Source organism: Montipora foliosa, chromosome 11, assembly GCF_036669935.1.
Source record: "Montipora foliosa isolate CH-2021 chromosome 11, ASM3666993v2, whole genome shotgun sequence".
NCBI classification, from domain to species: Eukaryota; Metazoa; Cnidaria; class Anthozoa; order Scleractinia; family Acroporidae; genus Montipora; species Montipora foliosa.
This window is the reverse complement of record NC_090879.1, coordinates 27,236,672-27,247,007: the sequence shown is the minus strand read 5'-3', so window position 1 is coordinate 27,247,007 and position 10,336 is coordinate 27,236,672. Positions and strand designations below refer to the sequence as shown.

At 39.3% G+C, this 10,336-nt stretch overlaps 1 protein-coding gene across 2 annotated transcripts in view; it reads left to right on the top strand.

Annotated features, from left to right (window-relative positions):
* LOC137974639 (G-protein-signaling modulator 1-like) overlaps positions 1-8,309 on the top strand; it is an 11,769-nt gene extending 3,460 nt beyond the window's left edge. For both annotated transcript variants that reach the window (XM_068821558.1, XM_068821557.1), the window contains 2 exons: positions 2,763-3,066; positions 7,580-8,309. In XM_068821558.1, coding sequence (XP_068677659.1) covers positions 2,820-3,066; positions 7,580-7,731 — 399 coding nt within the window. In that variant the 5' untranslated portion in view covers positions 2,763-2,819 and the 3' untranslated portion in view covers positions 7,732-8,309. The remainder of the gene's footprint in view (positions 1-2,762; positions 3,067-7,579) is intronic.
* Positions 8,310-10,336: the final 2,027 nt, after the last annotated feature.

Sequence of the window (10,336 nt, the reverse complement as noted above, 5' to 3'; positions counted from 1 at the left end):
GTTTTGCTCAGTGGATGACTTATTAAAAAAAGGAGGGTGTGATACGGAGTTATTGGTAAGCTGCAGTCATCCATGATTCAAATATGTAAATATTGGCCTATTGTAATTGCATCCCGAAACAGGGAATTTCCCCTCTTTCACTATTCAGTGCTCTGTGGTTCCATTAATACGCCCGTTTCTACAGTCAACCTTACTCATCCATTGAAAGTGGCCGTAACTAAACGGTTCCTGTTTTATATCTCCTCAGTGTTCGGATCATCCTTTAGTAAAAGGCTGAATGTGTTAGCGCAAAATGATTGATTTTTGCACCCACTCATGGCTTAAATCTTGAAGCTGTTTAAACCAAAGCCAATAGACCCCTTCACGGTTTTTGGCGCCATCTTGGTTGGGGGGCAAACACGGCTAAATTTACAGTAAATGAATGGGATTTTGGCCGACTTTGAACCACTGTAGCACCGCTAAAAAAAGACACATCTCCACAGTGATAGTGTGTGTTAAAAGACATTTATACTGAGATCATTTTCATGAAAAATGAAGAACACATTCAGGCTACAACGACCATAAACGAATTTTTACATATAAGATTCCATACAAACCGTTCCAAAATCATCACGGCAAATTGCCGCGAAATTAGAAACAACATGAGGGAGATTTATTATTCGACTTTACGGACGTCTTACTCTCCCTAATGGCTTTATTTTTTGTTGAACGAATGATATCAATAAAGCTATTTAAAGTAGTGGCAAAAGTTTGAAATCTGTCTCTTTTGAGCGGCGCTACAGTGGTTCAAAGTCGGCAAAAATCCCATACGTTTACTGTAAATTTAGATGTGCACGTGTTTGCCCCCCAGCCAAGATGGCGGTCAAAAACCGTGGAAGGGTCTATTCCGTTATTGATAGAAACTAAAGCGGAAGTCAGGTTTATTTATGTTGCTTAAAATAATTTTCGCTTCCCTCAGATAACCTAATTGCAAATTCGTCCATGTTAGAATTTACGGGAAGTTAAAATTTCCAGTCAAGTCTTTAAAATGCTTGGTGCTTATAGAAACATCTTACAACCTCTTAAAACGAGGCTTTAGAAATAAGAAAAAAAAAACAATATGGATGGTGTCGAAAGGCACAGCTCGGCTGTAACTCGGCTTCCGGCACCCATGCGTGTTTTAACCCTTTTACTTGGATACGGTAATACTGCAGGTCATCCCTTACACGATCTTGAAAGCGAAGGTTGGCTCAACCTCGACAATTCGACCACCTCTCATGGTTTAAACCTATAGTTGACATTAGTACGAGGATATTTACAACTACAGGCGCCCTTAAACGTATAAGACCATTCATCTCAGAACAAGGCACTGCCCTCCAAATCTGTCAAGCGTTCATCTTACCCCACTTTGATTATTGTAGCTCCGTTTGGGGCAATTGCAACTGAACTTTAAGTGATAAACTTCAAAAGCTTCAAAATAGGGCGATTGCCAGGTCCAATTACGACACAAAGTAGCAGTTTCCTTTTAAATATGGTTAATTGGAATAATCTAATATTACACGCCGAAAAAAGACTAAAGCCATATTGATGTTTAAAATGATCAAAGGTCTCTCCCCAGCGTACCTCCAGAATTTATTTTATACCCGCATTACACAGTGTAACTTTAGAGACTCGAGTTGTCTATGCCACGCACAAATTATTGGAAGCGTGCTTTTTGTTATAGCGGGGCACTGTTACGGATACGTTTGCTGGTCGGAAATTAGATTCCCTAGGATATTTCAAAGGGGAAATTGATGACCAACTTTATAGCAGCTGTCGGTCGGGCTCCCTCATGACACTCTTGTAAAACACTCAAGTTCTAATGAAACTTCTCACTGTAATATATAATGAAGATTTTAATGTGTATAAATAATGTAATATGTATGTGTATAGGAAATCTTATAACGCGAATGCATTTCGTGACTTATGGACATGAGTGAAAGTTGAAAGTTCCCCTGGCGAGTGCAACTTGAGGACTTTCCGATCACAAGTGACCATCAAACACAAAATGCAGGAGCACGTTCATACAAATTTTTGTTTATCACATACTCGACAAAATCTTTCCATCGCTTTGTTGCCATAGCAACTTCCGAGTTGCACTCTGAAACCTCTTTTGCCCTTTAACCTATTTATGCATTCGTCATCAACAAAAAAGAAACCCAATATGCTGTTGAGTAAATAATGAGTATGTACTCGGGGGATCACCTTTTTGGGTCGGTGGGCTTCTGTAAAGTAAAGTAAAGAAACATTTTTGTAAAATAAAAAGAGATTTTATGACCATTCGAAAACTCGATTAAAGAGAATTCTTGTTACAGTTATGTACTTAGTTACCTGGCCTATAAATGAAAGTGAGGTTGGAGTTGACCTTGTCATGATACAGACCTCCCTGCTTTTCTTATGTTAATGATGTTCTCTTTCTAATAAGTTGGAATTCAAATAAGAAAAGCAGTGAGGTTTCTATCAAAACAAGGTCAACTTTATGGGGAGAATAAGCGAGGGTGAAAATTTACGAGTTAAAAATCCCCATGGAAAAATTCTACGGTGGTTTGAAAACTAAAAAAAATAGGACTGAGTGGTAAGATACGTAATGAACAGCAATGGATAATTTTCAGTACCGTCGATTTCAACGTTTCGAGAGAATGACTTGGTATTTTGGTAACACAGAATACATGATATTGAATAACCTTTTATTACTTTAAAGAGCAGATTAAATATCAGGCGTCTTTCCTTATTTTTCCTTCCAGCTTCATCCTTGATTTGACATTGGATCATCTCATCAAAAAAGCTTTCATTATCGAAGAATGGTAGATGGGAAGTTAGAGGCTGTAGAGCAGCGAATGCTAGAGCTTGCCATTGCGATAAGTGTAGAAGACAGGGATGGTCAAGGAAGGGCTCATTTTCATCTCGGTGGTGCTTACCTCAACCTACCCGATTATCAACAGGCCATAAAACATTATGCACAAGCATTGCATATTTTCATAGAAATAAGCTGCAGGGCTGAGGAGGGATCAGCCTATGAAAATCTGGGAAATGCCTATCTTAGTCTAGGTAATTTTAAACAAGCCATTGAATACTACGAAAAATGTCTTTGTATTGGTAAAGAAGTAGGTAATAGGGCTGGGGAGGGAACAGCCTATGGAAATCTGGGAAATGGCTATCTTAGTCTAGGTAATTTTATACAAGCCATTGAGTATGGCAAAAAACATCTTAGTATTGCTAAAGAAGTAGGGGATAGGACTGGGGAGGGAACAGCCTATGGAAATCTGGGAAATGCCCATCGCAATCTTGGTAATTTTAAACAAGCCATTGAGTACTTCGAAAAACATCTTAGTATTGCTAAAGAAGTAGGGGATAGGGCTGGGGAGGGATCAGCCTATGGAAGTCTGGGAAATGGCTATCTTAGTCTAAGTAATCTTAAACAAGCCATTGAGTATTGCGAAAAACATCTTACTATTGCTAAAGAAGTAGGGGATAGAGCTGGGGAGAGATCAGCCTATGGAAATCTGGGAAAGGCCTATCTTAGTCTAGGTAATTTTAAACAAACCATTGAGTATTGCGAAAAACATCTTAGTATTGCTAAAGAAGTAGGGGATAGGGCTGGGGAGGGATCAAGCTATGAATATCTGGGAAATGCTTATCTTAGTATGGGTAATTTTAAACAAGCCATTGAGTACTGGGAAAAACATCTTAGTATTGCTAAAAAAGTAGGTAATAGGGCTAGCGAGGGATCAGCCTATGGAAATCTGGGAAATGCCTATCTTAGTCTAGGTAATTTTAAACAAGCCATTGAATACTGCGAAAAACATCTTAGTATTGCTAAAGAAGTAGGTCATAGGGCTGGGGAGGGATCAAGCTATGGAAATCTGGGAAAGGCCTATCTTAGTCTAGGTAATTTTAAACAAGCCATTGAGTACTGCGAAAAACATCTTAGTATTGCTAAAGAAGTAGGTAATAGGGCTAGGGAGGGATCAGCCTATGGAAATCTGGGAAATGCCCATCGCAATCTAGGTAATTTTAAACAAGCCATTGAGTACAATGAAAAAAATCTTAGTATTACAAAAGAAGTAGGTCATAGGGCTGGGGAGGGATCAGCCTATGGAAATCTGGGAAATGCCTATCTTAGTCTAGGTAATTATAAACAAGCCATTGAGTATTCCGAAAAATATCTTAGTATCAAAAAAGAAGTAGGGGATAGGGCTGGGGAGGGATCAAGCTATGGAAATCTGGGAAAGGCCTATCTTAGTCTAGGTAATATTAAACAAGCCATTGAATACTGCGAAAAACATCTTAGTATTGCAAAAGAAATAGGGGATAGGGCTGGGGAGGGATCAAGCTATGGAAATCTGGGAAAGGCCTATCTTAGTCTAAGTAATTTTAAACAAGCCATTGAGTACTTCGAAAAACATCTTAGTATTGCAAAAGAAGTAGGGGATAGGGCTGGGGAGGGAACAAGCTATGGAAATCTGGGAAATGGCTATCTTAATCTAGGTAATTTTAAACAAGCCATTGAGTACTATGAAAAATGTCTTTGTATTGCTAAAGAAGTAGGTTTATAGGGCTGGGGAGGGATCAGCCTATGGAAATCTGGGAAATGGCTATCTTAATCTAGGTAATTTTAAACAAGCCATTGAGTACTATGAAAATTGTCTTCGCATTAAAAAAGAAGTAGGGGATAGGGCTCGGGAGGGATCAAGCTATGGAAATCTGGGAAATGCCTATCTTAGTCTAGGTAATTTTAAACAAGCCATTGAGTACTATGAAAACTGTCTTAGTATTGCAAAAGAAGTAGGGGATAAGGATGGGGAGGGAACAGCCTATGGAAATCTGGGAAATGCCTATTACAATCTAGGTGATTTTAAACAAGCTATTGAGTACTACGAAAAACATCTTAGTATTGCTAAAGAAGTAGGGGATAGGGCTGGGGAGGGATCAGCCTATAGAAGTCTGGGAAATGCCTATCGCAATCTAGGTAATTTTAAACAAGCCATTGAGTGCTACCAAAAAGGTCTTAGTATTGCTAAAGATGTAGGGGATAGGGCTGGGGAGGGATCAGCCTATGGAAATCTGGGAAATGCCTATCACAATCTAGGTAATTTTAAACAAGCTATTGATTACTACGAAAAACATCTTAGTATTGCTAAAGAAGTAGGTAATAGGGCTGGGGAGGGATCAGCCTATGGAAATCTGGGAAATGGCTATCTTAGTCTAGGTAATTATAAACAAGCCATTAAGTATTCCGAAAAATATCTTAGTATCAAAAAAGAAGTAGGGGATAGGGCTGGGGAGGGATCAGCCTATGGAAATCTCGGAAATAGCTATCTTATTCTAGGTAATTTTAAAAAAGCCATTGAGTACTATGAAAAATGTCTTAGTATTGCAAAAGAAGTAGGGGATAAGGATAGGGAGGGAACAGCCTATGGAAATCTGGGAAATGCCTGTTACAATCTAGGTAATTTTAAACAAGCTATTGAGTACTACGAAAAACATCTTAGTATTGCTAAAGAAGTAGGGGATAGGGCTGGGGAGGGATCAGCCTATGGAAGTCTGGGAAATGGCTATCTTAGTCTAGGTAATCTTAAACAAGCCATTGAGTATTGCGAAAAACATCTTACTATTGCTAAAGAAGTAGGGGATAGAGCTGGGGAGAGATCAGCCTATGGAAATCTGGGAAAGGCCTATCTTAGTCTAGGTAATTTTAAACAAGCCATTGAGTATTGCGAAAAACATCTTAGTATTGCTAAAGAAGTAGGGGATAGGGCTGGGGACGGATCAAGCTATGAATATCTGGGAAATGCTTATCTTAGTATGGGTAATTTTAAACAAGCCATTGAGTACTGGGGAAAACATCTTAGTATTGCTAAAAAAGTAGGTAATAGGGCTGGGGAGGGATCAGCCTATGGAAATCTGGGAAATGCCTATCTTAGTCTAGGTAATTTTAAACAAGCCATTGAATACTACGAAAAATGTCTTTGTATTGCTAAAGAAGTAGGTAATAGGACTGGGGAGGGATCAGCCTACGGAAATCTGGGAAATGCCTATCACGATCTAGGTAATTTTAAACAAGCCATTAAGTACTGCGAAAAACATCTTAGTATTGCTAAAGAAGTAGGGGATAGGGCTGGGGAGGGAATAGCCTATGGAAATCTGGGAAATGCCTATCGCAATCTAGGTTATTTTAAGGAAGCCATGGAGTACCATGAACACAGTCTTAGTATTTTCAAGGAAATTGGAAACTTTCTAGGAGAGAGAATCGCGTGGTTTTTGCAAGGTCTTGATCATGAATTGTTGGGTTCCTTGAGTAATGCACTCAATTGCTATCGTTTAAGTCTAAAACATTTTGACAAAACAAGCCGTAGTCTGAAGTCAGAAGATGAATGGAAAATAAGTTTTCGTGATTCTTATCGCGTGTCATACACTGCTCTGTGAAGGACACTTTTGAAGAATGGAGAGATTGAAGAAGCTTTGTATGCAGCTGACAAAGGTCGAGCACAGGCTTTGATAGATATTTTGAAGGATCAATACGGCATTGACTTTCCGTCATTTTCCGCACTAGCTCCGAATCAAATTCTTACAGCTGCATTAGAGCTTTCACATTCACAAGCTGTTTTTGTGGCACTTGACCAGAACAAGATCACGTTTTGGGTGCTAAGAAAAGGCAGCAAGATCAGCTTTCGGCAAAACGAAATCGCGAATGGAAGTGCTGATTTGTTGATGGAAACTATTTTGAAAGGGATCGGCGTAAGGGATGGTGTCAGATGCGAGAATCGTTCTTTGGATGCACTACGCAGTGACCTGTCTTACAGCAAAAAACTTATCACTGAGAAAACAGTTCTACCATCCTCATCCTCCGTTACCTCTTTACAGCCGTTGTATGATGTCTTACTCGGGCCAATTGCAGACTTGCTCCAAGGAAATGAGTTAATCGTTGTTCCCGATGGACCATTTTGCTTGGCTCCATATTCTGCATTGAGTGAATCTATCAGGATCCGCACCGTTCCCTCGTTGACCGCTTTTAATGTGATCGTTGGTGCACCTGAAGACTTCCACAGTAAGACTGGAGCACTGCTTGTAGGTGATCCGTGGTTGAAAGAAGTTACTAACAAGAAAGGGGAGCCCATTTTGGAACAGCTTCCGTGCGCAAAACGTGAAGTAGAGATGATTGGACAACTTCTTCAGACAACACCGCTGACTGGAAAAAGTGCCACGAAATCTGAGGTGCTGAAAAGTATGAAATCAGTTGCGTTAGTTCACATTGCAGCACATGGATGCCAAAAAACGGGAGAAATTGCTTTAGCCCCAAATACCGAACGGAAATCGCCAATTCCCAAAGAGGAAGACTACATTTTGAAAATGTCGGATGTTCAGACAATTTCTCTTCGAGCAAGACTAGTTGTGCTGAGCTGTTGTCACAGTGGCCGGGGAGAAGTGAAGTCTGAGGGAGTGGTGGGAATTGCAAGGGCTTTCCTGTGTGCTGGAGCTCGGTCCGTTTTGGTGTCACTCTGGGCAATTGATGACTAGGTAACGTTGCTGTTCATGAGGAGCTTTTTTTTTCTTTTTCCAGAATCGATGTCGAAGATTTTAAAACTACCTGGCAGGGCTGACGCTTCAGTGATTGCCGAACTTGTAAAAAAAACATTAGAACGGGTTGACAATCATCGTTATGCCAGTAGAACAAGCTCCAAAGTTTTAGAAGAAGTTTACTGCGTTAACTAAGCCAACAGACTGATATTATTGTAAGTAAATTATAACAGAAAGCTTATATTTATAGTAAAATACCAGTATTCCCCGTTATTTTGATACTTCGTTTCTTATATAACTTCAAAGGGCAGTGTTGCTTCAGTGGCGATCAAAATGATAGTGCTATATTTCAGTTGCTAAAAATCATGTTTTATTTAGTTCTTTGAAACTGTTTTTGTTGTATGAGTGTAAGCCAGTTTCGAAAGAAAAGATGACCCTTAACATAAGGCTTTTACCGTGATAAGGAAAAGAGAAACATTTGCAACATTCAAAGATCACAAAATAGAAGGGAAACAACGGGTGAATTTTTTTTTCTAAGCTTCTGCATAACAAATGAATGAAGTCATCAGCAATAAAGAAGACGTTTTTCTTTTCTTAATAAATTTCCAAGTTCTTTATAGGGCTTACTCCCTCGAGTTATCGGTGGTGTTTTTAAGCAAAGTGAAAGAATGTGTTTGCATTCGAAAGTAGTTCAATTTCTGGAATAATAGTTAAGGAACTAACAAATCCGCTGCAAAGTTAAAAAAAAATATCTGGAGCAGATTCATAGCCACCTTCACAACTGGAAAATTTTAAGGTGGCCCTGATTCCGCTTCAGAGAATTTTTTATACCTCTGCAGAGAGATTTATCCTAGCCTGCTATCCACTTTACAGCAATAAAAAATGAAATATAAGCTTTTTAAGACAAAATATAGGGCAATTTTTTAGAAGGCTTTTTCGTTGCTATGATAAACTTTTACGTCACAAGATTGCACCTTGTTAAGGCATGATTGGTGTTTCATTTGGTACCATAACATTTGATGTTATGTGAAATAATTGGGGTAGATTCAATCCTTCCAAATAGTATAGTTGGTTGAAAGTGTTGGTTTGAGCCTCAAGGGAACGAAAGGCTACAGGCAGCCTATACTATGGCCAATAATTTAGACCATTTCCGTCGCAAGGGTCACACTGATGGTATTTGGATATCCGGGTCATGTAACGCAACCGAATGTTTAACATACGTTTTAAACTGAAACCTTAATTTAATATAAGGCTCTGTTGCATTTTGCGATCTTTCATGCAACTTCTCTTGAAACGCCATAGCGAAACAAGTTGCAAGTTGCACACTTTGCCATTGCCAAAAACAAGGTGAGACAAATTGCAGAACCCTTCGGGGAAAGACAAATTGCAAGAAACGTTGGCCAGTGTAACAACCGTCAAGCGAATAGCTTTGCAGTGTGAGAACTCTTGTCAAAACAAAATTGAGACACAAGTTGCTCGAAAAATTGCGAGTGTAACAGCTCCCGTACGAAAATTTGTGGCCTGAATGAGCGAGATTCGGGTCCGATTCGGGCCATAAAGCTGTTTTTAAGGCAAGAACTGAGCGAGACAAAGCGAGACAACCATTTTGTCGCGCTTGTGCGACTGAGCCAGACATTAGTTTGGTTCGATTATCGCCGATAGAGTGGCGTGAGTGAGCGAGAAACAGTGAAACCCCAGTTTATTCATTTACGCCGCAGTAACGAGACATTTGTCACGCTGTATTATCGGCGAAACTCAGGCTGCCCACTTGTTATTCGATACATAAGTGCTCCCTACTTGTTATTCGATAAGAAATTAAAGATTAGTAGAAATAGATCAGGGAGTACTCAAAAATGCAAATCAGTTACTTACTGTAACTCTGGCTGTCGTTCTAATGTATTATATTATTTGCTGCATTTCTGTACGTGTAGTCCGTCCCCGGGTAAAAGGTGAGCAAACCATTTTTTATTTTTACCGCTCTGAATTTTGAGCTAAAATACGTATATGGCTGGATATTTTTTCCAAGTGATACATTTAGCGTGATACCCACCCGCATCCGGAGAGGTAAGTTCAAATAGCTTAGCACGTTCAGGAGAAGCAATCTACATGTACATGTAGCTACGTCAAGACAGCATTATCCTGCTTTCCCAAAACGGAGGATAATTTTTTAATGATAGGAATTGCTTGTCGCTGGACGGAAAACCTTTAATAGGGAAGAGCAATGTTTGAGTTTTGGCTATCGATAATTAAATATTTGTAACCGCTTTTGGCGCGCGTTTGCATTTCACCAAACATCTGAATCTCTACAGAGATGCAGAGCTTTTTCTTCCCATTTAGGACAGTAATCAACCAGATCAAAACAGCATTTATTTGCTCTAATTAATATTGCTGGAAACAATTTTCTCTTTTATGAAATAGATTTTAAACAATGTATGAAGATTTAAAATAAATGAGAAACTAGAAACGACCTCGCTATCTGATCACAGATCACTGTGGAAACCTGGCTTCTAACATGCCTACCTCATTATGGACACTTTGAATGACTTCAGTCGCATTTTGTTCTATGCTAAAAGCTGGTACATTCTTTTTATTTAAGTTACCTTAAACTGAAACATGTTTCTGTCTTACATGACATGATGACTGTCCAAGCAATGATGACAAGGGTCATGTTTACTGCAGTTGGTCTCGGTCCAGGATCGTTCGCTTACTTATTGGCACGGAAACTAAAGATAGTATCTTTCGAATAAGGATAAACTCAGTCTGTTAACCCTTTGGTTGTAACCACTAAAAATGTGATACA